The sequence below is a fragment of the Dissoconium aciculare genome (assembly GCF_010015565.1).
Source record: "Dissoconium aciculare CBS 342.82 unplaced genomic scaffold K489scaffold_4, whole genome shotgun sequence".
Lineage (NCBI taxonomy): Eukaryota > Fungi > Ascomycota > Dothideomycetes > Mycosphaerellales > Dissoconiaceae > Dissoconium > Dissoconium aciculare.
In genome coordinates, this window is record NW_022984954.1 from 143,178 (window position 1) to 168,420 (window position 25,243).

Sequence of the window (25,243 nt, forward strand, 5' to 3'; positions counted from 1 at the left end):
TTGTTCTTCTCGTTTTCTCGAGTTCGTTCGTCGCGAAGGGGTGGGATCATTCTGTCCATTCAAAACTCATTCGTTTCGACAGATGGGAATGGGGCTGCTGCCTATATTTCGTGAATCATAGCTGGATGACTAGTGGGAGGTACACGTCCTGAAATGCCGCACCGAAATCCCTCGAAAACTGAGAGCAGTCAAAGACGATTGTGTCAAGAGAGAGTCTCTGCCCTGCTGGTCAATCCTTTTCGGTCTGTTACTGGAAATCTGGAGATTGCTACTTCTGCTACAAGAGTGTCACTCTGAGTCGCCGGCCTTCCCTCCCTGTCCAGTACTGTGATCAAGAATACCTCGCGCGAGACACCTCCCGCGGGAGGTGTCCGGGCTCGTTGAGAATGTGTATGTGATGTGGAGGGCGAGCATCTCGCGATTGGCAGAGGCTGAGAATTGCTAATCAGAATTGCTACTGTGGCAGTGTGGTCACAATGAGCATGGTATAATACTTGCCAATTCACTGTTGAGTGGCGGGAGTCGTGGCACGAACTGATGGACCAGGATATGAGTGTGGCTGGGAGTAGGGGGTATAAAAGTCGGAAAGTGAGGAGCCGACCAGTACTCTGTTTGCCCTTTCTCTGGTGTCGTACAGATGTCGATCACACAGCTGTATGATGGGAGCTATGGAGTCCGTTCGCTTGCAATGAAATGGCGGTGATCGAATTGGAAGCGGTGGAAGCGGCCCCCGTGGTCCCTTTACACATCATGAATACAAATCGATAGTGTGTATGCAGAGTTCCGAGTGATGGTACTGAGGATCTTTGAATACGAGAATGCTCAGTGGGGAGTTGTGAAACCGTGCTGTAGGTAGGATTGTGCTCAAGTAATTCGTAGGCGGTTATCGAAAGAGCGTTTGATGACGAGATCAATTGGGTCCTTGCCTCAGTTCCTCGAGATTGATATTAGACTGTGCGACAGTTGTCAAACAAAAGTGATTATCAATCTGCTCTTGATCAGGGATCGTGATGTATGTCAAGTAGCTCGAGGAGTAAGCGGGATTCGATGAGAATGTACGTGATCCCTGTCATACCAGACTTGCTTCGCTTCAATTGAGCGAGCACAACAGTCGATCGAGAGTTTGTTGACGAAGTGCCTTGTACTGTGTTGGATTCGAGCGCATTCCTCGAGCTTGCTCATCGTCAGAATACCCCGACAGGGATTTGATTGTCCCACACGAATGTATATCTGAACATTGATTCTGGTATGAGGAGATTTCCCTGTCTTCAGTAGTCCTGGAATGCTCGAGCTCAGAGGGAATGCACTCACTGTTCGCAACTTCCCGATCTCACATACAGCTTAACAGTCATGAATCTTCCAACTTTCGAACAGCTACCGAATGAGCTCATCAGCCTCATTGTGGCTTCTGGGCTGGATTTGGACTCGACTTGGGCCCTGGCATCAACTTCACGCCAAATTTATGCGCTCATCAAGACTGATGAAGTTAATATCGCCTATACTATCTTGTGCAATCAAATCGGATCGCAAAATCTACCCGTTGCCATCAGTGTGCGGACAATAGACGGCGGAACTGTTCCAAACCCGTGGCAAGTCATCAAATTCTTCGAAGATGAGACGAGCTATATGCAGGCCTTCCGGCTTTCATGCAATCTTGCCATCGCTTCGGAAATGCTCAAAACGCATCGGACGGTGGAATTTCTAGCCACGTGTATGGCGCATCAATTTCTGGAAACGGCCGCTCACAAATTTGAACTCTGTGGATTATCGGAGCCCATGAAGTCTAGGGAGATGTCCCGCATCGTGCGAGCAATATACATGCTTGACATGTTCTTTCGATGCCTGGCTCTCCCAAGGATCAATCTGCATCCGGCTTGTGAGATCCGATGGCGGACTCTGGAGGAGAATGAAGTATTTTGGACCATCTTTGCACCGTGGGAACTTGAACAAATGGCCTGTGTCCATGACTTTCTGGTCAGAGCCTTGATCAGAGGTATTTCGATGCCAATTGAATTGGATCTGTTCGATAGCCAGCTAATTTGATCTAGTCTACAACACGAAGTACTCCGATCTCTATGCGTACTGCGACCACCGATTTCAGCAACAAGGCATTCATGTTGGAAGCCACAGTGGGTTTCTGCATGCACAGATAGGTCAAGGCCTCGCACATCTCGGTAGAATCTTGATAAACTCGATTTCTGTATCCGAGACTGCCATTACGACGCCTCCTCCGCCTGCTCCTCCGCCTGCTGTGGAGTCCAATGATTACACACATCTCGGCCAACAAAGGAGAGGGAAGATGCCAATCAGCAAATACATATTCGACAAGCTGACCCTCTTCAGAGCCTCCCATCTTCTGGAGGATCAGGACCCAGCGCAGCTTCCTCCAACAGGCTTGTTTGACCCGATGTGGATAGATTCCGATCCTGGCCCAGAGGAGTTCTGGCGCCGTTCGGAACTAAAGGTTTTTGCTTGTGAATCCTCTGGCCAGCGATACTCCCTTCCCGATAGCCAGCCATCACTCCGTGAGATTGGCTATGTCTTTTGGAATTTCGAACGAATCCAAAATTCCAGCCTTGTTTACAACGACTGCTCTCAGCATAGGGATGCATACGAGAATTGGCTACCTCCTGTAACTCTGTACATGGAGTTGTGAGGGATGTGTTTGACTTTGCTCATTTTCACTCCTGCATCGTCAAAGTGTAGGTCGGAAGAGAAGGAGCTCGAATACAGCCCAAACAGAGGTGTTGCCAGTGACTTATCAACAAGGACATTGGTGCAAATATTAGCAATGCATTGTGTATACTAAGGAGTAATCTGATCATCTGGGTCTACCACTTGTGAAATCCGATATTTATTCTGAGAGAAACACCTGCAGAACATGATTGAACGGGTGATTTTCCAACGTGTAGTTGCGCCATTCTCCAGAAGGTTATTTCGAATCTGGCGGGTTGCGTCGTGAAAGAAACAACTTGTAGGCTTTCAAATGTGATGCCCGCCGGGACAAACTTCAATGCTAAAGAGCACATATATGACGAAGACACGCAGCTATTCCGAGCTCTATAGTATGCATTTTGGACCAACATTGCCAAGGGTTTTTATTTGCAATGCCTACATCGATCAAACGATCTGTAATCTATCTTCCATGGCAAGAAAAAGATTCGGTCTTGAATGCATCTTGCTTCTAATTGACACTCATAAAGACAGTCTCATACTCGTTCATTCGGCCCCGCTCACTATACTCTCCTCGCCGACTCGGTGCTCTGCAGTAGAGTATCGACACACAGTGAATGTTTTGTCCCACTTGTACGCTTCTTCTGCAAACCAAAATCGATGCATGCAGTGCCTTGCCGGACGCATCCTTCGGAACTTGAGACCCGTACTTACACAGGATTCAAGCGAGAGACAACGCATCACTGTCACACAGCCTGTACTTTGCAGAGGAAGCCTAAGAAGACTTCTCTTGCTGGATGTCAGCCTCTTGAGGCGTCGTGACCTGCATATGTCCCGAACATGCATTGGGCAGGTGGCACAACTACAGTCACTGAGGGACTGTATCCGCAGGCTGACTATCGTAAACAGATCCGTGCCGACCCTTTTGCATAAACCGACCTTTGTTCCCATGCCGTCTGCCATAATCCCCTTGCTCGGCTTTGAATCAGTACCTGGTTTTATACCGCAACGTCTCAGTCAATGAACTACTCTCGTTGCATACCTCCTGTTCACCGACCTTGAACACCGCGAAGATTTGCATTGACTCAATCAAGTATCGTCAGATCTTCCTCATTATGCAACACAGGCAGAGGGTAATGGTGTATTCATGGAAAGAAAACTTTCACGGCAGCTGACACTTTGAAAGTGATCGGGTTTGTTCGAACCATCCAAATCGGACCACGACCTTCATCATGGCCCCTCACCCTGTACATTTTGCCAACGAGGTCAAAACTCTGATCTTTGCGGCACTGCCCAATATGCGATCCGTACTATATCTGTCCTTGACCTCAAAGGAATGGTACAATTGTATGCGCGCCGATGAGCATACGATCGTATGTCAAGTCCTCAGGCGGGAAATACAACCCCTTGAGGTCGCCATTGCTGTTCAAGCCGCCGAAAAGGAGCTTCTCTTGGAGCCGCAAGATCTTGAAGACTTTCTCCAGCGCAAGCCGCGAACGGAAGAATTTATGAAGGACTGCGATCTCAAGAAGGCCGGCAGGCTTTCTGAATTCCATGGCGTAGTCACGGGACTTGCTTCACGAATGGCGAGCAAACTCCTAGCGCAAGCTTCTATGCATCTGAAAGACGCACTTGAAATCGAGCCCAGTCCGAGCAGGACCGAAATGACACGAATGGAGAAGACTTTCTACCGAATGGAATTGTTTCGCCACTGCGTCCGTCATGTGGATCCTTCAACCCTCAGAGGGTATGAAACGGACTTTGATCAGATTTTCTGGCAACATTTCCAATATCATGAATTAGATCAAATGATTATAGCGTCCGAGTTTTTATGCCAGACCCTGAGACCAGGTAAGATCTAATGACCAGATCAAGGTCCCTCCGTCACAATCACGCGACGCTGACGAACCAATCGATAGTATACACGGCCCTAGCATTATCGAATCCGCGATGGTGCAGCCGGATTTTGATACTGATGAACGATATGGGTGAATCGCACGATCTTCTTCTTCCCACGGAGTTCAGCCAAGGCTTGAAACGCATATATACCTTGATCGTCAACGCTGAGCAAGATCCAACTTGTACGAGAACACTAATGCCACTCCCGCGCGCGTACGATAAACGAAAGACTCTGGGCTTCAGCCTTGCGAGCATCCTTGGGTGGCATACTGACGGGGATATCAAAGATAGCGGCTGTCTTTCTGGAGAAGCAGATGAAGGTCCACAAAACGCGAGCTCGTGGTTGCTCGAGGGACCTAGGATCTTTGTGGAACCAGCCGACGAGGATCCTCAGATATCTGCGCCTCCGATATCTACTTTCACCGTCATGGCCATCGGCTATGTCTTCTGGGATCGGAAGAGGCTGGAGAGATGGAATTTGTTCACGATGGAATGCTGCAGCACTTCGTGCGGCCACTACGACTTTCCGCACTACCCGCGTCCCGCCAATCAATCTGACTTTGATTTCGAAGAACGAATGCTCGCCGCTTTGAAACACTGGGTCCCGACAGCCCGCGCCCCACGAGATGAGAATGAGAAACGTGTTTTGGCCTTTTTTGAAGACTTGATCAAGTCGATGGAAAGTCGTGCAAGCGAGAGACAGGCCGATGCAAATTTGGCGAGCGAGCCGGAATTTTACAGGGACACCAAGGGGTGTCATTGGCCGTTTTGTAGAAGGTCCCCACAAGCACGGGGTTGACGCTCGTTGACCAAAGTTGATACGGACTTGCATTCTCGAAGTGAAGATTGAACGATCAAGGTCATGAGTCCTCATTCCTTTTATTTTGAACTCATTTTCCTGCATAAAGCACTATTTAAACACATATGGCAGGTCGTCAGAGCCCAGCTTCTTTGAACAGAAGTCTGAAATTTTGAAAATAATCACATTGGGAAAAAACGCTTTTGTCCATTAGATCACAGATTTCTCGACTTGAAATTCACCACAAATGGAATACTTAAAGAGGGACTCGATCTATGGAATTTGGTCGTAAAACAAACGGAAACATGAAATTTCAGCATGGCATGCAAGTGGATTTCTCTTCGAGGGATTATCGGGGTGAAAATGCCATAGCAACTGAGATCACAGTCTCGCTTTCTGAAGCGAGACAACTCATCAACGAAGTGGCACATTTTCAATACGGGGGCGACCAAGGTTGATTCACACATCTTTTGACAGCCGCGACGGTCTTTTGGCCCCGAAACTCTAGCTGGAATGTGATTCCCTCTAGAGACTCGAGGAATGCCCAGTCTTTCCAACGCAGGCAGGAAGCTCATCTCGGAAGCTTGGTGGGAATGCATTTCCTCTCCATCCTTGAGGAATGCCGCATCTCCCTCAAGCAAGCAGGAAAGTGAGAAACCTCGTACTACTCTACAGACTGCAAGCCGTCCGGCTTCATGTGGGCAATGCAGTACGCGCTTTGCTTTCGTACTGTCTAGGGGGTTGATTGCACGAAGTACCAGCCTTCTGAAGTGGCTCTCCTTTCCAGCATGGACGTAACTCCCGACGAATTGTGATTGCATTCGTGGCTTTGTTGAGATGTTGTCGTGGCAGTATGTGATCAAACGCGTCCGATTCGGCTCAACGACTTCCTTTTCTGGGATATGAGATGTGGGTCAAGGGGGTGTTCTTTGTGTTGACCTGATGTTCTTCCCCCCCGCTCGTCCGCCCGGCAGGTATCGCTTGGTGATACCACCTCACCCATCACAGGTTTCACTGTCTGCTCTTGGAGATACGAGCCTAGTACTTCCCAGAATGTTCTTGGTATCTAAGTTGTATCACGTTCGCCGAGCCGAGATTTCAAGTTCAAGCGCCAGCCACGGCACGTACAACTTGCCATTCCAGAATTTCGCAAGCCTGATGGACCGGAAGCACACCCTAGACCACGCTCGTGCAGCAGTATGGTGCCTTTCTTTGTGTGCGATCTCAGCAAAAGCATATTTCTGAATCGCAGTCTACGACGTACCTTGTGCTATTCCAAAACTTACAAGCCTGATGAACCGCCAGCACATACCCTACACCACGTCCGTGCAGCCACATAGTGTCCTTGTTGTATGCCATCTCAGCAAAAGCTTAGTTTCGATTCCATGGGAGTACAGACCTGATCGACCGGGAGCGACTCTTTACACCACAACTGCAGAGCCGTGAGGAATACTGACTACCAGCCACGACGCGAACCACTTGCAATTTCACAAGCCTCGTGAATCGGGAGCACACTGTCCTTGCACCACACTCGCGCGGCCGGTCAGTGGCTCCTATCATGACTAGCATGCCCTTGTTCGTCTAGGAGAGCGCGAACGTGATCAACTGGAAGCCCACCCTCTCCGCATCACGCTTGTACAGCCTTATAGAACCTTCGAGGATCCAGTCTAGCAAAACCCGCGTCTCAGCCGGAATCTGATCAACGGGAAGCAATTCTCACCCCGCTCGTGCGGCGGCTGCGATCGCTCCAACCCAAACGTGCTTTCCTGATCCATGAGGGCCTCGTCGACCGGGAGCGACTCTCGTACCGCGCTGCACCACACTCATGCCGTCTTCCGTGATCGACCAGCACAGGATTCACTCTCTGATCAGGAGATACGAGTCTAGTCGTACGAACATGATGTATCATCGTACCGCCCCCTATCCCCGTTCTTCCGAACGAGACGGATGGTGTGTGTGATGCCACATCGTACCCCAGTTCCAAAAGACTCCCTCCCTTTCACGGGGCAGGAAGCACAGGCAGGAAGCACAAGCCTGAACAGGCGAGGGTCACACTTTGTGTTGACGTGGTCTGCTCGCCGCTCCTCTGCCGCCCAATGTGATGCCTCGAGCATCGTTTGCCAGCAACAGTAGACCACAGGGGGCTCGAGGAACGTCGCGGGGTGGGGACCTGGGTGTGGCGGGTTCCCTTGCCGACGATGTGCGGTCGTGATTTCGGGGTCTGTCTGTCGGGATCACGGCCCTTGTGACATCGGGGGTCGATTGGGGATGGGGCTTCGAGCTGAGCGCGACCGCTCGGCATTGCGGGCGCCAATCGTCGGGTCCTCCGTCCTGCCCATTCGCGTCATCGACGATCCGTCGGTTTCGGATGAACTGGGAGGGAATCCACGCCCGGAAGCAAGACCCACCAACACGCATCGTGGACGGAACAACGATCGGTTCGAATCGCCGCCGAAAAAGACAAAACCCCCCAAGGATGCTCGGGCCCGTGGCCGCCGCCGAGTCCTTTGGAGAGGGCCCGGTCGGAGAAGACGCGTGGGCTGCTTCGGGCTGTCTGTCACGGGGCCGGTTGGCGAGCATGGCGTGGGTGGGGAAGCTGCGGACGAGAGGGGAATGGATATGCGGGATGTGTTCTGGGAAATGCGTGTTCTGGGACATGGACAGGTTAGGGTTCGGCGCGGATAGCATGGGATTTCCTCAGTGTGGATGCTTGATCCTCTCGGGATGATGGCGGCGGAAGGCTGTAGGTGAGCCTGGGGGGGCGCTTGACGCGGATGGGAGGAAGTCGCCTACATATCTGATTGGAGGCTCGCGGCCTGGATAGACGAAGGATGAGGGGAGGGACTGGAAACATGTCTGCGTGAATTTTCCATGGATTCGAAGGAATGTTTGTTCCACCACCGAAGGAAAATATTAGATTTCGCTCTCTCATATCAGTCTGATGAGGCATGCACTCTCAATGATCGCCGAACAATTTCCAGCCCGCTCCACCATCCCGCCAATGCGCCCACACTCGTTCCAACGAAACGACCTAAAAAAAAAAGGACCTCGGAGATAGAAAGACAAAACCAGGCCGACAATACTCCCGACAAGGCTCCCGACAATGCTTCAAAACAACCGACGACGCTACATGACCATCTCGTCGTCCCGGCCCAGGCGCTCTTGCATCATGCGTTCGTTCGTCCGCTCCCAGTCGGCGTGGTTTCGGATCTGATCATAGTACTGCGCCTCGAGCTGCTGTGCGTTGGTGTGGTGTGCGGGTGCGGACCAGAGGCCCGAGGGAGCGGCGGCGGCATAGACGGGGTCCGATGCCGCTTGGGAGAGGTTGGAGCGGTGGTCTTGTTGTTGCTGTGGTTGTTGTTGTTGTTGATGGGGATACTGCTGCTCGTATCCGCTGAGCATGTACGGCTCGGCGGCTTCCGCGACGGCGATGGGCCGGGACTGCTGCATCCGTTGCTCGTAGCGGAGTTTCGCGCGCTGTTCTTCGAGCTCGACGCTGGTGAGGTGGGTATCCATGTTGTGGGCGAGTGCCTGGACGGGGTATGAAGGTGGGGCGATGCGCCACAGCTCCAGCAGCCGGAGACGCTGTTCGTATTGGGCGTTGGCGAAGAGTTGGATCTGGTTGGGGAGGAGGGTGGAAGGGTCGATGGAATGTTGGCGGAGGGTGTCGGCCAAGTCCTCGGGCATGATGGCTTCCGGGTATGCGGGCGGAGGACTCCGCGAAGGCTCGGAGTATGAGTCGCCAGGTCTGATGTGGGCGGTGGGGGTGTAGTGTACGGATGCGTAGTGGATGGGGGCGAAGTGCTGTTTCAGCTTCTCGTCTGCTGGAAACATCTCGGTCACGAACGGTTGCTGCGGAGATTCCTGTGGAGGGAGTCGAAGCTCCGGCTCCCGGAGGTCTTGTGCGAAGCGTCCGGAGACTTGCATGTTGTGGAAGAGGGAGGCGAGTTCATCTTGCATGTATTGCGCCATGATTTCGGATGTGCGTCTTGCTTGGACGGAGCCGATGGAAGGACGGCCGCACTGTGGTGGCGGTGGAGGTGGTTAGTACGAGAGATGATGATCATGTATGTATATAAAATATATGTATATATTCATATATATGTTTTCGAGAATAATGCGAGACACTCACGTGGTCACAGGTATGTTGCTGGAACCAAACGGAGACGGAGTTGACCACGGGAGAATGGTGCTCGCAGGAGTTACAGATGTGAACCAAGGCGGGTTCGTCGAGCATCAATTTCAATAGTGTTGAGGTTCCCCACGCCAAAACCGGATTACTGGTTGTACGATGTCACGATGTGATGTGCAGGTGATGAGAGGCGCTGTCTTTGGAATAGAGAGTCAGCTTTCAGTGCTTGTCTTGTCATCAGAAAGAATTCTGCTTGGAGGCAGTCATGGATCCGAAATTCCGTCTCTTTTTTCTTCTTTGATGTCAGTGGCGTATGCGCATACCGGGGCAAAGAAGTTCCTGAGATGATTTCTCGTCCTCCTCCGATTTATTGTGAGAAAGCCAGAGGGATGTTAAAGCAGCGATCAAGGGTGAGGTTGTGTGTATATCTCGACGATGGGTGATATATGTTCGGTCAGAGAGAGTGAGAGTGAGGGAGAGAGTAACAAGTGTGGTCAGGAGGGCTAATATAAGAGGAGGTGGTGGAGGGAAAGAGTTGGAATTGGGGTTGGGCTTCAATAAATTTGATGGGGCCTATATGGACGACGCGCTATGGATGAGGGAGAGGAGAGAATGTTGTTGATCGTCTTTCTCTCTCTCTCTCTCTCTCTCTCTTCCTCTCTTTCTCCCTCTCTGTCTCTTTCTGCCTATGCTATCTATGGAGATGGAGAGAACGACGAATGCTGGAGGATGGCAGTCGATGAACGGGTGATGGAGAGACCGAGTCAAGGTTGAAAGGCAGGAGGGAGGAGGGAGGAGGAGTACCCACACTATATGTACCGTATATGAATATACTAGGTATAGATGCAGTGGTGGTAGTAATGGTGGTGGTGGTGGTAATGGTAATGGTAATGGTGATAATGGTGGTATATATGAAAAGAGAAATATGTGTGCATGTCCCTTCGGGTGGTGGTGCTGCGATGACTCGGGAGGATGAGATCTGTGTCCGCGCCTGCACTTTGGGAACGACCCATATATGCGACCACCTATATCTACCTACATATTCTTACCCCTTATGATTTCCCTGCATTCAAATTGATTCAAATTGATGCTGTAACATACCTCCAGCTACCAGGGTTCTATATTACTACACCAAGAACCTGCTCGGTATTGTACTGATGTATGAGACCAGGGAAGAGGGGTTGTCATCGTGGGTTGTTGGTGTGGGTTGGTCGGTGCAGCCTGACCACGGTTGTGACCACTGATTGTATCATCGGGCGGAGGTAGAAAGAGTACTGGACTGGAAAATAGTGCTGCTGTAAAGAGAGTGGAGGAGGAGGAGAGTACAGTCCAGTAGAAATCTAACGGCTGGCCACCTCCGTCCGTCTCATCAAGCGCGCGTGGAGAGAGGGAGAGCTTTGAGCTTTGAGCTTGCATGCGCCCGTTCAGTTCAGTTCAGTTCAGTCCGGTTCATCATCCAGTCCATCGTTGGGCCGTAACGCGCAGACAGACAGGCAGGCAGACCAGACACAGTGCGGTGGTGCAATGCACGGCACAGGCAGCACTTGCACGCGCACCATCATCGTTCCATGCGATCGGCCTCTGTCTCCCGTCGTCTACTGATATAACACATCACAGACACATCCCATACGGTCCCGAGACATGGCCACGTTGTCGTAGAGAGGAGGAACGAAGAAAGGCTTGAGGAAGTGGGAGGAGGAACGCCCGCGGGAGTCCGCCCGCCGAGCAGAGGAGTGGAGGGGCGGAACGGAGGAGCCATGACGCACTTTTCCTCCGGGACATGGCTCCTCCTCCCCTCCGTCCTCGTTCATGTGGACGCGAGGATCATACATTTCTTTTGAAGCAGGATCCACTCTGCCTGGGACGGATCCCTACCTCCTAGTGACGAGTATAACCAGAGCAGTAAGGACGTTATTACTTTCGACTGCTGCCCTACACCTGTGTGGTCGAGTCATGGATTCCTCGTTATTATTCATTTTCAATCGCTGTCGTCGGCGGAGAGAGGGCGTCCTGTTCAGATCAGGGCTGTTCAGGGCTACTAGGGTTATACAACCCTAGACGGAAAGCTCAGATGCCTCAGGCATCACACAGAGAGAGAGACAGGGCACGCGTCAAGCTTGCAGCCTCACGATTCATCACTCCACCACTACTATATCGTACAGTAGACACTATTGCGGGCTGGAGACCGAAGCGAGATATGATCACCACACAGCTTCATCATCTTCCCACGTCCTAATCACAACCACCACAACACCTCCCCGTTACCCTCCACATCCTACATCCCGTGCCTCATACTTGTTCAGCCGATCACCGAATCCAATAAATCGATCAGCAATCTCCATCTTCCTCACGACCACACCCGGTCAGCAACAACTCGCTTCGGAAATCACACACACACACACATCTAAGCCGTCATGGTCAGTGAGCTCCCAATTGTGATTGCCAATGTACCCCCTACTGAACTACAGCCTCCACACAGACTTCCATAGGAACGGGTTACGACCTCTCCAACTCCGTCTTCTCGCCCGACGGCCGGAACTTTCAGGTCGAATACGCAGTCAAGGCGGTCGAGAATGGTGGCACCGCGGTCGGCATCCGATGCAAGGACGGCGTCGTGTTGGCCTTGGAGAAGATCGTCTCCAGCAAGCTACTCAAGAAGGATGCGAACAAGAGGATAGCGACCGTGGACCGGAACATCGGTGTGGTGAGTGGCCGTCCCTCTGCCGCGATGGAGGACCCCGTTTGGACAGCCTACTGATTTCAGTTCTCCCTCGGATCGCAGGTCTACTCGGGTCTCGTCCCCGACGGTCGCCACTTTGTCACCCGCGCACGAGACGAGGCCTCGAGCTGGCGGGGCACATACAAGGCGCCCATCCCCGCCGCCTCGTTGGCCAACCGCATGGGCGCCTACGTCCAAGCCTACACACTGTACTCCTCGGTGCGGCCCTTCGGGATCACCGCGATCGTGGGAGGCTTCGACGCCGAGGTCGAGCTGGGTGTCGACGGTGCAGTGGGGAGCGGACCGTCCATCGGCGCAGGCGGAAAGACCAAGGGGGTCAAGGAAGGCGGACCGTACCTGTACATGATCGAGCCCTCGGGGCTGTACTGGGGGTACTACGGCGCCGCGACCGGCAAGGGCCGACAGACGGCCAAGGCCGAGCTGGAGAAGCTCAAGTTGGACCCCAAGGACGGCGAGTGCATCTCCCTCGAGCAGGGCGTCAAGGAGGCGGCCCGCATCATCTACGTGGCCCACGAGGACAGCAAGGACAAGGACTTCGAGCTGGAGCTCACCTGGATCAGCGGCGTCAACGGCCCGACCAAGGGGCGACACGAGGAGGTCCCCAAGGCGTTGAAGGAAGAGGCGGAGCGGCTGGCGAAGGAGGCGCTGGAATTGGAGGATTAGAAATCGCAACGGACACGGGGGACGATCGAGGCTCGAGGCAAGCAAGCATGGGAAATGAGACGATGAGACGGCGATCGGGATGTACACTAGATTTATCACGGCCAGATCCGCCCCGACTCGAGGCATTGCCGGCCCACGGTGCTCCTCGAGGCGGGCGGGCGGCAGTACAAGGGTAAACTCGGCATGGCATGATTCTACGCTGACGAAATGAAAAAAACCAATGGGAAGACAAGGGTACTCACCCGCAAAGATAGATCATCCTCCCTCGCATCGCTCTCCGCAAATTCTCCTCCAGGAGAGAAAAGAAAGGTGCAATACCGAATCTTGCAAATCGTGGAATGCGTTACTAGAGAGACCCCGATTCCTTCTCTACTTGGTTTGTTATTACGGGTCGCTTATCACACACACACTCTCTCTCTCTGCTCGTCGCTCCTCCCCTGCCAGAATCTAATACGCACCTCCATCAACTCCTCCTTCACTTAGTGTTGTTGTTATTACTGTGGTTGTTACCAGGCGCCCTCAGATTCGCCTGGACCCTCGCCAATAGCTCCGCCCGGGTCGCCGTCTCGCCTGCCATCAGACCACGCTGGATCGTTCGTGTGGATGTTAGCATTTCTTCCCTTTCTCTTTTCTTTCTCTCTCTTTCTCTCGTTCTCTCTCTCTTTTTTTTTCTTTCTTCCCGAAAAAAGAAAAAGCAAAAGAAGTATAATCCAGAATGAGGAAGATAAGCAATAATTGAAAAAAAAGAACTTCAACTCACAGCATTCAACCACCTCCGCATCTCCTCCTCCGTCCAGGACTCCGGATCCCCTTTGGGATGATCGGTCGCGGGCGGGAACATGTCTCCTCCCCAGATGGTCCAGACCGCGGCGGCGCTGACGAGGGCGGTGAAGCCGAGGAAGAAATTCTGTTTCAGTTTGATCTTGTCAGTTGTTGCTGATGATGATTAGTTCAGGCAGATTCGGTTGGTGAGAAAATTCTCATGCCGGTCCTTCTCAGGCTTTTTCTTCTTCGGCTGGGAATTTAGTGCCGGAAAGTTGGTCGGCTTTCTCTTTTTCTTTTCCTGTCCACGGACGTGGTTTCATCGGACGAGTGGGTGTGGATACGATACCGTACTTTTTGGTTCAGAGCGCGGTCGAGTGGGGTTGGCATGATGGTGGTGGAGTCGTCGTGGGTTTTGGTTGTTGGTGTTTGATTGTTTGGTTTGTTGGCTGTATTGCTGGCGATGGAGGGAAATTGCTGATCTTGAGGTCCGAGGAGTCTCGTTCGTCGCGGGTTCTGCTGTGATGTCGACTGACTAATCTGATGATGGCGTTGTTGTTGATGATGATGGGAGGATTGTCCCAGTTCGCCTATAGGGATAGTTGTATATATATCTAGTCTTGGAGAATACTGGATGGTCGTTCCTACTATAATACCAGATGGGTTTTCCTTGTACTGTGATATCTCTAGGCTACCACATAACAAAGACAGTACGTGATGTCTACAATAGTCCTACAGTCCATTCCTCCACGATGACATAATATCACTCAGGTAAGTTACTTTCCCTCTGTCCAGGAGCGGGTCACCGTTACCGTAGCCCAAAGTCAAAACGGTGACCCTGCAGGGCACATACATGCACACACACATGCACACGCCTGGGGTAAAGCAGCTGCGACATGCATGTATGAGTGAGTGTGATAGCACTTGGACACATATGTTCTTACATACATCCAATACATACAGAGTCAGCAATAATCACCAACCAACTCCGAGGCTTGGGTCTCCTCTCTTCCCTCTTGGCTGCTGTCTCTTACAGTATAGTCCAGTCCAGCACAGTACAGTACAATAATCTCTCCTCATAATCTTAATACTACTCTGCATAACAATCGGCCGGGTTATACCGCCATCCTCCATTGATTGGCTCCGCAAAGGCACATTTCCGCTTCTCTGCTGGGCATGTACACTCGCGATCCCTTCGACGTTCGCCGCAAAAACCCTCCCGTTCCCATCAATCTCTTCCGACTCCCCAAAAGGAGCGCTTTCCAGAAAGTCCTCACCCAGGCAGGCGAGCGCACTCGATCCGTCGTCACCAATGCCGCCAGCGCTGCCTCTGCTTCCGCTTCCACTATGACTTCGTCTTATGGACTACCCACCGGCGGGCCTGGCGCTCGAGGTGGGACCCTCGCAGGCGAGAACATCTGGCAACCCGCCAACACCGCCACCAACCGTTCGCGTCAATCCGCTCAGAGCTATTCCAACGGACAGACCGGAGGAGGCATCGGCGAAAGACTGGGAGATATGCTCGGTTCCTCAAAACGGAGGAATTCATTGCCTTACTACAAAGACAAGCCGTTCAGCCGTGCCGGGAGGAGTCCTCTCGATGGGTTGAGATTGCCCAGATGGATGCTGCAGCGGAGAACGGTGGCACTGGTATTGGGGAGTCTGGCACTGCTATCGTGGTGGTTTGGAATACTCTCGCCGCTCGGATTCGCATCGAGGAGGGTGCGAGGAGACTCGGTGGTCAGACCGTCGACGCCGACCAAAGCCAAGGCCAAGGGCGGATCATCGTGGTTCAGCAGTGGAGAAAGGATCGATTGGGACCAGCGGGCAGGCATGGTCAGGGACACCTTCAAATTATCATTCGCGGGTTATGAGAAATACGGCTGGGGTATGTCTGACAGGTGGAGATGATGGCATACACGAGTCTACAGGATTAACGCTGACATTTCCTCCCAGGATACGACACATATCGCCCGCAATCGCACACGGTCGACAACATGTCACCCACTGGTATGGGTTGGATCATTGTCGACGCTCTGGATACTATGATGATCATGAATTTGACCTCCGAGCTGACTCACGCCCGAGCATGGATCCACAACAACCTGACATACGATCAAGATCAAGATGTCAACACCTTCGAAACCACCATCCGAATGCTGGGGGGTCTCCTCTCGGCGCACTATCTCAGCAGTGCTTTCCCGGGCAAATTCGCGCCTGTGGAGGATGGCTTGAGCGACGATATGTATGTCGAGAAAGCTGCTGATCTCGCAGACAGGCTTCTCTCTGCATACGAGACGCGCTCTGGTATTCCGGTGGCCAGCGTGAACCTGCACAAATACCAGGGCATTGCGTCACACATGGATGGCGGCGCCTCTTCCACCGCCGAGGCGACGACGCTACAGCTCGAGATGAAGTACTTGTCCAAATTGACGGGTGAAGTCCACTATTGGGAAAAGGCAGAGAACGTCATGAAGGTCATCGACGACCTGGAGGCTCCCGACGGATTGGTTCCGATCTTCGTCAGCGCGGATGTGGGAATGTTCCGGGGTAACAACATCCGCTTGGGGAGCCGCGGTGACAGCTATTACGAATATCTCATCAAGCAATATCTTCAGACTTCGAAACAGGAGCCTGTCTATCAAGCCATGTGGAACGAATCCCTGGCGGGGATCAAGAAACACCTGGTCACGTACAGCGATCCGGACAACTACACGATCATCGCGGAACGTCCCAACGGGTTGGAGGCAGCCCTCAGTGCCAAAATGGATCATCTCGTATGCTTCATGCCAGGCACCATCGCGTTGGCCACAACCGGGGGATCCCCTCTCGCCCAAGCTCGAAAGGGTCCCGGCTGGGGTCCACAACAAGAAGAAGACATGATCCTCGCCATCGAACTGATGAAGACCTGCATGGGCATGTACGCCGTGACCCCCACCGGCCTGGCGCCCGAGATCACCCACTTTAACATCTACGAACCGCCCCTCATGTACCACGACTTCACCTCCCCGGCCACGCGGCCCCGCGCGTCCATCGACTTCGCCCCGCTGAGCGAGAACCCCAACTTCATGATCCACGGCGGCGACGTGCATAACCTCCAACGGCCCGAGACCGTCGAGTCCCTCTTCTACCTCTGGCGCATCACCCGCGACCCGCTCTACCGCCACTGGGGCTGGGCCATCTTCCAGTCCTTCATCGCCCACACCGCCACCAAGGACGGCGAGGGCTTCTCCTCCATCGCCAACGTCCTCCTCACGCCCTCGCCCCTCCGCGACGACATGGAATCCTTCTGGCTGGCCGAGACCCTCAAATACTTCTACCTACTCTTCCGAGACGACGACGACCTTCTCCCCCTGGACTCCGTCGTCTTCAACACCGAAGCCCACCCCTTCCCGCGCTTCGAGCTGGGCCAGTTGTTCAAGACCGGCTGGAAGCGCAAGGCCCAGCGCTCCCCGGACGAACTCCTCGCCGACCAGAAGCGCGCCGAGGCCAACATGCCCGTCGTCGTCACCATCGTGCATACCCAGATGATCGAGAAGATCGTCGAGGCCATGACTGCCACCGCCACCACGGCTGCGACTGCGACTGCGACTCCGCCGGATGTGGCTGCCACGCCGACTCCGGTTGTCGCGGCGCCGTGATGTGTCGTTGTGGGCACGAGTTCCTTTTTGGTGGGGGCGGGCGCCGGTCTGTCTGATTACTGTACTTATGTAGTCCTACGTCCGATGAGCATTTTCTAGTTGTGTAGCCATTTCTGTCATATCATCATCAAAGGCATGGCCTCTTTGCATGTGCAGCAGCAGCAGCGACCATTCCATCAATTCCTCCATTCTTAAACGTGGCGCGTGACGAGGCGTGAGAGGAAGCAGGACGTCCCTTGTGGAGAGACGATCATCGTGAACAACCATTCGTCAATCATAATCATTGTCCCTTGGCTTTGCGATCAACGTGGGACAGAAGAAGACCATGTGGTCTGGCTCGACACAGAAAGAAAAAAAAAGCTTAGAGCATGTCTGCCGATTGAGAAATGCCCGGTGGCACGAGCCTTCTCGTTCATTCATTCATTCATCCATTCATTCGTTCATTCACATCTCTCTCGTCTGAAGCTAGGCCTATCTGGCATCATTACCTCTGTCGCAGCCGAAGAGCAAATTTCTCGAGGGGAAAAAAAGGCCGGACTTGGCCTATGGTCTAAAACAAAAACAAGTTCCCATGATGCACGCGCACGCTCTGTGTCCTAAATCACCCCAATGTTTATAGGCACCGAACCAGCTATCCTTCAATCCGCATCCACGAATTCCACCATGACCGTCCCGTTCTTGAGCTGTGCGTCCGCGATCGTCGTGTCCAGCGACTCGATCAGATTCTTGCCCATGCTGATCAGTTCGAAGTCTTTCCCGGCCGAGTCGTCCAGCGGTTCGGCTTTCAACCATTCGTAGATCCTCCGCACGGGATCTGTCAGGGAGAATCTGCGGACCACGCGGCCGCCGGAGTGGCGGAATTGGATGCGTGTTGTCTCTTGGGGGTTGGTTGATGTCGGCTCGGTGTGGGGATTTGAAGCCGATATCCGGGAGAATGGGGTGTCTACAGGTTCCGTGGCGCTGCTGCTTGTTTCTTTTGTGGCTGCTGTATCTGTGCTTGGTCCCGCCTGGCTTGTGCTCTTGCCGTCTTCCTGGTCCGCTTTGGTGAGGGCATCGGGATCATCTTCCTTAAAAGTGCTGTTTGTCGCGCCCTTGGTCAGGCTGTTCTGCAAGGCCATCTCCAACATCTCTTCCTCGCTCATCGCCGCGACGTCTTTCCTCGCCTGCTTCCGCTTGGCCTGCACCGGGTTCTTCTTCTCCATCTTGAGCGAGTAGCGATCTAGAAACTCCAAAATCTCCATCAGGAAATCGGCGGGCTTTGGACTCGGTGAGCCAGACCAGGTTTTGACTTGCTCGCCGGTGCGCGGATCGACGATGCCGATATGTGGGTAGGCATCGTCGGAGTCCCGCATGTTCGAGAAGTAGTAGTTGATGTACTCTTGACCGCGGGGATCTGTCTTTGCGAATTGTAGGAATATGAAGTGCTCTTTGACTGTATCGCGGATTTCGGGCTTCTTCCAGATATCACGATTCAGTACCTGGCAATCGAAGATTGAAGGGTCCTGAACGTTAACCAGGATCCACTTTTCGGTTTCCTTTCCTTCATCCCGAGCGTCTGACAGCGAGAGTGGTGAGATCAAGTCGAATGGAGGTCGGAAAAGCTCGGCCAAGTGATTTGCTTTGGGCGTGGCATCGGATGCACCTCCCGTGGCGCTCGACAAGGCCTGACGACGAGCTTCCGATGTGTTCGCGTCATCAGGGGTGTTCCAGATCGACGATGTCTGCTGCTGGTTGAAAATTCCAGGCGCCTGGTTCCGTGGGCGATTCCGTGCCATAAGCTGTTGAGCAATTGCGGCGTTCATCTGGTCAGGGTCGTCTCGCCAGTCCCCACTGCCAGGTCCGATGAGTGTCTCTGTTGTACGAGCCATAGGCGCGCGCACGTCGTCGCCTCCATGTGCTCCACCTCCTCCGCCACCGTACATCTCCTCTTGCAGCCTCCTCGCCATGGCTTCGTCATCTTCGACAGAAGGACCCGATCGGGTCGGGATCGGCCGACTTCCCAGCTCTTCTAAATCGTCGTCACCGCCGTCCTCATTGAAATCGTCCATGTCCTCGTCCTCGTCGTCGATGTTGATCGGGGCGTCTCTACCACCTCGTACTGGTCGTGATGACTGTGTCGGTTCCCTTTGGGCAGCCTGAGTGTTTGTTGTGGTCGTCGTCGTGGGCGCTGTTGTGTTGCCGAGATCGGGACTGGAGAAGAAGAGTTCGACGGCTTGTTCGACATTGCCGTCGGTGAGCTGTAGATATCGTTGAGCTTGCTCAGGCGTGCCGCTCGTGAAGGCGCAAAACGTCGAGACCTGTTCGTCCATGATTGACGCGTGAGGTTGTGCGAGAGTCGATCACGCTGCTGGAGGTGATGGTTGTTGCAAGAGGACTGCTATGATGGTGTTATGAGAGACGAAGAGGGGCAAGTTTGGGTGCCTAAGACAAATTGACGAGGATATGTTGGTGTAGAGGTATGCAGGTCAATATCACCAAAGTTGTTCGCCGGCGTGAAGTATCAATTGTATGCACTGTCACTCGGCATCATTCATCAATGATTTGGCGGGGCGAATTTGGGGGGAATTGTCAACGGTTTATACTGACGTAGCGCGCGGAATGGTGTAGAATGATTGTGAAGAAACGAGTCTGAAGGCGGGGGAGAGACTCTGTTCCGATTGAAGCCCTGGAGACCATTGTCACGACAGTCCTACTATCCACCAACAAACCCATTTGGATGTACACGTCTACCTGCTATATATACCCACGCACGACCGCATGGGAGGCATGTTTGTCGTCGTCGTGTCTTTGCTGCTTATGTAGAAAATCCCGACGCTTACCCTCCCGTGATATGTGGCGGCAAGTGGATGGGGTTATCAACACATACCCCGAACAGCCCATCCCAACACGTGGAGCATCTTCCTCATGGCGGTAGCGACAGGGCCATCTCAACGCTGAAAATTTACGTCTGTCCTCTGCACGAAGCATTTCGAAACTTGCCATGTATGAGCATAGTACCTCGAGGTCAGGTACCATGTGCATGCCTCGGTGGTAGTCATTTTTCGGAGCTAAGTCCGAGGTTGTCCCGATTCCAGCACTACGTTCCAGGCTCTGCTTCGTTCACTCGCAGGATGGCATGTCGTATCGCCCATTCTTCCCTTGCCTGCCGGAACCCTTTGAAAGCAAGGTCGTCCAAATAAGACATTGGGCATTTGACGGTGTGTAAGGGAAGGTGATCGTCCATGTGGGATAGCTGGAAATGCCAGAATTTGCTCGTTCATTTGACACGTCGAGCTGCATCGAACAACCCAGAGAGTAGAGCGCGCGACATACCGCGGCTTCGTTCATTGTGTGGTCAGCATTCTTCTAGTCTATCAGCTGTCAGACCACAACAACGTATATACATACAGCAAATGTTCAATCACAGTGCAAGGTACTGCGTCATCTACGTAATCCTGACATTACAGTGGTATGTACCTTCATGTGTATAACCTTGGAATAAACCAGGGGATAGACCTGCATCCATCATGCATGTGATGTCACCTCAGCGTCCAGATGCACATAACCGCCATACATTTATTCTTCTATGTCTATGCCCAATTTGATGGTTTAAGAAAGATATCTAAACCAACCATTCAAGTCAGCCTTCGAAAGCCAGAAATTGCACTATCTCACCATGAATACTAACTATTCGTTATCTGGAAAGGCTATTGTGACGACAGTCGCTCAGTCGTCAAGCTATCTCGTCCTAGGCTTGGACGATGGACGCCTGCACGTATTTTCGACTCAAGGGGAAGTTCTTTACAAGCTCCGGGCAGAGTTCTCGCCGAGTTCCTTGACGGTGAGACAGCATCAGCTCATTGTCGGGTGCAGAGACGGCTCAATAGAGTCTTGGGATCTCTTCACAGGGTACGTACCTCTCGCCGGAGTGCCTTCTTCAATTCGCATTGACCTTGTTCGCGATAAGCACGCGGGTAACATCGTTCACTGCACACGACAGTGCAATAAAGGACATTCTCTGGTATGACGAGGGAACAATTGTATCCAGCTCCAGGGACTCCAGTTTGAAAATTTGGTCGACCGAAGACTGGGCCTGCACACACGAGCTTGCAGGTCACACAGCTCCCGTGATTAGCATAGCAATCGACCACGATACTCTCATCTCTGCAAGCCATGATCAGACTTGTAAAGTCTGGGATGCCAACGCTGGGACACTAAAGCGCACGCTCACCGGTCACCATGCGAAGATTTTCAGCATGGATTTTGATGGCAAAATTGTGGTTTCCGGCGATCTGATTGGCGAAGTCCGCGTCTGGGATGCGATGACGGGACTCTGCAAGGCCATCTTGCACGGCCACAAGTCGATTGTGAACCACGTCCGACTACACCACGGCCTGATCATGACAGCTGGCGCAGATGGATCCATCAAAGCGTGGTCATCGGCAACGAGCACGGAAGTCTGGACAATACCACAAGCTCATCCGAATGCAGTCAATTCCATCAGCGTGAAGGACGACATCTTCGTTAGTGGTGGCAGTGGCGACGCCGTGAGCATTTGGCAAGTCGGAACTGGTGCATTACTATACAAGATAGGAGGACACTACAGTGCTATTTGGCAGGTAGGGTTTCTAAACCAAGGATCGAATAAGGTGTTCGCAACATTTTGGGACGATGGATCATCTCTAGCTATAATGTCCCTACTACATAGTTAATAAGCCGTAATTGTCAATGGACACGACCAGCGCCGACGGACGTCGACGCCGTGAGAGAGAAAGGTCGAGGCCAGGAAGCGGGCGCGTCGAGAAATCATGCAAACCCGCGCGCGATTTCAGACGCGGCGGCATCGGTTTCCAGATGCCGAAGGCCCGTCAGGGAGATTCCGCAACGTTGGGTAGCTAGACATGTGACTAAATCCATAGTCATAGGGCCATTATCAGGCACCGCTGATGGCTTGGGTCAGTCATTGCGAACTTATAGTATTGACCTGGTTCCACCGGAGAAGTTCACAAAGTAAAGTTTGGATCTGAGACTCACGCTCAGCGACCACAGCCCTCAACCCATATCAACCTTTTTGTGTCCACCGTAAACCAAGCAGAGGAGCAACGAAGCGGAGGAGTAGACAAGTAGATAAGCAGAGAAGCGGAGGAGCAGGCAAGCAGACAAGCCTTCATCCGTGGAACGTCTCGAACACGAGCGGACACTCACCCGAGTAGTCCTAGAATGAGCGGACTACACCAACCCTGCGACAAGATGAGCTCAACAAGTTCACCGCCATGCTTGAGGCAGTCTTCATCATTCTGCGAAACAAGGATGACGGTGCGATTTCGCCGAAGATGCTTCCTGTTCCTAACGAAAAAGTCGAGTCTGTAGGAATATGAGAAATCTATATGTGCCGAGCCACGTGCAAGCGTAGGGCTTCTATTCTCGTGTGTGGAAATATGATTGACATACCTAGGTAATGTATATGTAGACCGATGGCTGCGTGGTGGTTGGCAGTGGTGGTCGAGGTGTCGGAAGGACTTTTGTTATTCTTGATGAGGTCCCGTCTGGCATCTACAGTGTTCCCGCCCGCCCGAGTGAGTCTAGATGCGTCGGTCCGGCTTTGTCGACAGGTGCGGCCGTCCGAGCACCATGATTACCCGACTACAACAATAATCATATTATCGTAACAACCGATGCGCACAGCAGGAAGTGCTGTGTGTACAAAGACTTGCATCGGATGACTTGACCAGTCTTGATGAGATCGCACCACCAGAAAGTCCGCGCTTTCCTCAATCAGTGCGTCGCCTGCAACGACCGTCTGACTTTGTCAAGCTTCCTAGACATCGAGGCGTCGGGGTCTCCGTCCTCGCATTTAAGCGAATCTTAATGAAAGTAAACGGAGGATTCGAGCCCGGCGTCCCCATGGTTCTCCCCCAATCACGCGAGTGCGCATTGCGCGTTCCACGACCCAGTCGGCATTGACAACCATGTCAAGACGTTCGCGTCGGGAGCGATGAGGCGAGACCGCCATCCCGTCTGTCAATCCAGCCCGCGTCTCCATCTCGAAGTCGTCGTGCGCCTGTGTGCTGAAATACATAACCGCCATGTGCCCATCCGCGTGAGAACACATTTTCACGTGCCAGACAACTCTGGCTTTGGAAGCGGCCAAGTGAGGGTTATGAAGTTGTTCAGACCAGATCAATTCTCGCCTCAAGAAGATGTGGTTGTCATCTTCTACGATTGGCCTCTTGGTATTGCTGCTTGCTCCGCTTGGTCAGGCCGGCCACGTGAAACCAACATGCCGCGTCTCCGCAATACCATCGACGGTGACGAGCACCATCGTTTCCTATACTACATTGCCGATAACAACGAAGACTTACACCACTACAACGATCCGCTCAGGGACTGCCACCACGAGCGGGATTCAGAGTCTCACAACCATTGTCAGCGCCAGCAGTACTGCTACAAGCCTGATCACTACCGCCCTGCCGACATCAACCGTCACATTTTCAAGCGAGATCACCAAAACCGACGTTTCTAGCCTCACTATCACCGAAACCGTCTCGGGCTCTACGACTTTGACTACAACCTCGACGACTACCCAACTGCCGCCGACTACTATGGTCATTTCCAACACCATCACTATTCCTACAACCGTTACGATTTTCACGGCGACGACCGTCACGACCTACTTGCCGCCGAATCCTCCCAACGTCCGGCGCGCAGAGACCTGCGACCCTAGGACGTGTGCGACCGTGGTTACGTATGGCTTGACGACGACAACGAAATGTACCACCGTCATCAGTACCATCCGTCCTACAGCGACTGTGGTCCAAACGCTCTTCACAACAATCCCGTCTAGCACAGCGACAGCCCTCTCGACTGTCTACAGCACTTCCTTGGTTACTGTCATTGCTACTCGTAGCTTAATCATCACCCAGCCCGCGTCGACTGTGACAATCTCGAGTCTGATGACTACAGAGACAACATTGACCGATGTCTCCACTGCGACCTCGACGCTCCCAGACAGTGTGTCCGTCATCACGGCCGTCGAGACGCAGCCAGCTTCTACGGCTCTGACAACGGACGTGACGACGGCAACAAGCACGACCTTTACGACGCTAACCTCCACCTCGACTGCACCAGTCATCACAACGCAGACGCTCGTCATACCTGCTTGCCGTAACTTTTACACTTTGTCGATTTACACTAGTCTCACGTCATTCGTCGACCCTCTCACCACCATCACCCAGCCTATCATCGTACTCACCACTCTCTCCTCATTCGTCTGCACGTCGACACCGCGAACTGTGACTAACACGATAACATATGTGCCCACTGCAGTAACCTCAACAATACTGACCACCTCATGCTTCACTGGTCAAGTTACAAGTACTTCAGCCGTGGCGACATCGACATACAATGCCGGTTTTCCAGTCCGCTTGACTAGCTATACAACCTTCCCGACCTTTGGCACGAGCTGCACTTCCTACGTAACGACTACTGTTAGCACGCTTCCGCCGCCAACGATGACGGTATAGAGTAGACTTGGAACCGGTCACAAACAATACCAAAATTTAATTTAATTTTTCTAAGGTATCTTCATCTTCCCAGAGGCAGATGGCTCGAAGCAGAATGATTGCGAAGCAAGTATCTGAGGACTGCATGATCCGCAAGCTTTCCCTACCAAAACCGCTCTTATTTACGACGTACGGCGCACGACCTCCACGCGGCGGGGATCCGAATTCGAATTCGAGACCTTCCAACCACGCGCTTGTAGAGGGACATGCTCACTATGTTATTGGGGGTGATGCGCAGCAGGGAACGCAGATAAGAGCCATCACATCCGTGCTGATATTAGTCGCCCATGTCGCTGTCGTCCCTTACGTGGGCTCCACTTCTCCGTGGGACTGACTTCAAACGCCCACGCTCGTGTTACGATTCGAACGCAGCCATCTAACGTAGAGTCATGT

At 52.8% G+C, this 25,243-nt stretch overlaps 11 protein-coding genes across 11 annotated transcripts; 6 read left to right on the forward strand and 5 right to left on the reverse strand.

The window, feature by feature from the left end:
- Positions 1 to 1,350: 1,350 nt before the first annotated feature.
- On the forward strand, positions 1,351 to 2,656 carry K489DRAFT_429987 (uncharacterized protein; the record flags this gene model as incomplete). The annotated part of the gene is made up of 2 exons (XM_033608397.1): positions 1,351 to 1,993; positions 2,049 to 2,656. The coding sequence occupies 2 exons, from the start codon at positions 1,351 to 1,353 to the stop codon at positions 2,654 to 2,656; spliced, it is 1,251 nt and encodes a 416-aa protein (XP_033460999.1).
- Positions 2,657 to 4,214: 1,558 nt separating this feature from the next.
- K489DRAFT_378339 (uncharacterized protein) lies at positions 4,215 to 5,732 on the forward strand. Its single transcript, XM_033604388.1, has 2 exons — positions 4,215 to 4,524; positions 4,593 to 5,732. Exons 1-2 carry the CDS (start codon positions 4,257 to 4,259, stop codon positions 5,369 to 5,371), a joined length of 1,047 nt encoding a protein of 348 aa, XP_033461000.1. The 5' UTR covers positions 4,215 to 4,256; the 3' UTR covers positions 5,372 to 5,732.
- K489DRAFT_170177 (uncharacterized protein) lies at positions 5,480 to 6,467 on the reverse strand. Its single transcript, XM_033599368.1, has one exon. It carries the CDS (start codon positions 6,190 to 6,192, stop codon positions 5,587 to 5,589), a length of 606 nt encoding a protein of 201 aa, XP_033461001.1. The 5' UTR covers positions 6,193 to 6,467; the 3' UTR covers positions 5,480 to 5,586.
- Positions 6,468 to 7,075: 608 nt separating this feature from the next.
- On the reverse strand, positions 7,076 to 8,278 carry K489DRAFT_170170 (uncharacterized protein). The gene has a single exon (XM_033599367.1). The coding sequence runs from the start codon at positions 8,057 to 8,059 to the stop codon at positions 7,421 to 7,423; it is 639 nt and encodes a 212-aa protein (XP_033461002.1). The 5' UTR covers positions 8,060 to 8,278; the 3' UTR covers positions 7,076 to 7,420.
- Positions 8,279 to 8,497: 219 nt separating this feature from the next.
- K489DRAFT_316615 (uncharacterized protein) lies at positions 8,498 to 9,343 on the reverse strand (the record flags this gene model as incomplete). The annotated part of the gene is made up of 2 exons (XM_033601178.1): positions 8,498 to 8,719; positions 8,798 to 9,343. 2 exons carry the CDS (start codon positions 9,341 to 9,343, stop codon positions 8,498 to 8,500), a joined length of 768 nt encoding a protein of 255 aa, XP_033461003.1.
- A 2,433-nt stretch (positions 9,344 to 11,776) lies between these two features.
- On the forward strand, positions 11,777 to 12,906 carry K489DRAFT_353483 (proteasome core particle subunit alpha 7; the record flags this gene model as incomplete). Its single annotated transcript, XM_033602484.1, has 3 exons — positions 11,777 to 11,920; positions 11,983 to 12,207; positions 12,286 to 12,906. Exons 1-3 carry the CDS (start codon positions 11,918 to 11,920, stop codon positions 12,904 to 12,906), a joined length of 849 nt encoding a protein of 282 aa, XP_033461004.1. The 5' UTR covers positions 11,777 to 11,917.
- Positions 12,907 to 13,341: 435 nt separating this feature from the next.
- Positions 13,342 to 14,146, reverse strand: K489DRAFT_378345 (uncharacterized protein; the record flags this gene model as incomplete). Its single annotated transcript, XM_033604389.1, has 2 exons — positions 13,667 to 14,146; positions 13,342 to 13,492 (listed from the first exon to the last, which is right to left on the reverse strand). Coding segments are annotated over exons 1-2 (188 nt in total), but the record flags the coding sequence as incomplete, so codon positions are not given.
- A 1,040-nt stretch (positions 14,147 to 15,186) lies between these two features.
- K489DRAFT_316969 (glycoside hydrolase family 47 protein) lies at positions 15,187 to 17,309 on the forward strand (the record flags this gene model as incomplete). The annotated part of the gene is made up of 2 exons (XM_033601205.1): positions 15,187 to 15,556; positions 15,625 to 17,309. The coding sequence occupies 2 exons, from the start codon at positions 15,187 to 15,189 to the stop codon at positions 17,307 to 17,309; spliced, it is 2,055 nt and encodes a 684-aa protein (XP_033461006.1).
- Positions 17,310 to 17,603: 294 nt separating this feature from the next.
- Positions 17,604 to 19,913, reverse strand: K489DRAFT_378347 (uncharacterized protein). Its single transcript, XM_033604390.1, has one exon. The coding sequence runs from the start codon at positions 19,616 to 19,618 to the stop codon at positions 17,948 to 17,950; it is 1,671 nt and encodes a 556-aa protein (XP_033461007.1). The 5' UTR covers positions 19,619 to 19,913; the 3' UTR covers positions 17,604 to 17,947.
- A 1,007-nt stretch (positions 19,914 to 20,920) lies between these two features.
- K489DRAFT_170349 (WD40 repeat-like protein) lies at positions 20,921 to 22,350 on the forward strand. The gene is made up of 2 exons (XM_033599369.1): positions 20,921 to 21,197; positions 21,289 to 22,350. Exons 1-2 carry the CDS (start codon positions 20,965 to 20,967, stop codon positions 21,998 to 22,000), a joined length of 945 nt encoding a protein of 314 aa, XP_033461008.1. The 5' UTR covers positions 20,921 to 20,964; the 3' UTR covers positions 22,001 to 22,350.
- Positions 22,351 to 23,033: 683 nt separating this feature from the next.
- K489DRAFT_378350 (uncharacterized protein) lies at positions 23,034 to 25,193 on the forward strand. Its single transcript, XM_033604391.1, has one exon. The coding sequence runs from the start codon at positions 23,489 to 23,491 to the stop codon at positions 24,809 to 24,811; it is 1,323 nt and encodes a 440-aa protein (XP_033461009.1). The 5' UTR covers positions 23,034 to 23,488; the 3' UTR covers positions 24,812 to 25,193.
- The last annotated feature ends 50 nt before the right edge of the window (positions 25,194 to 25,243 follow it).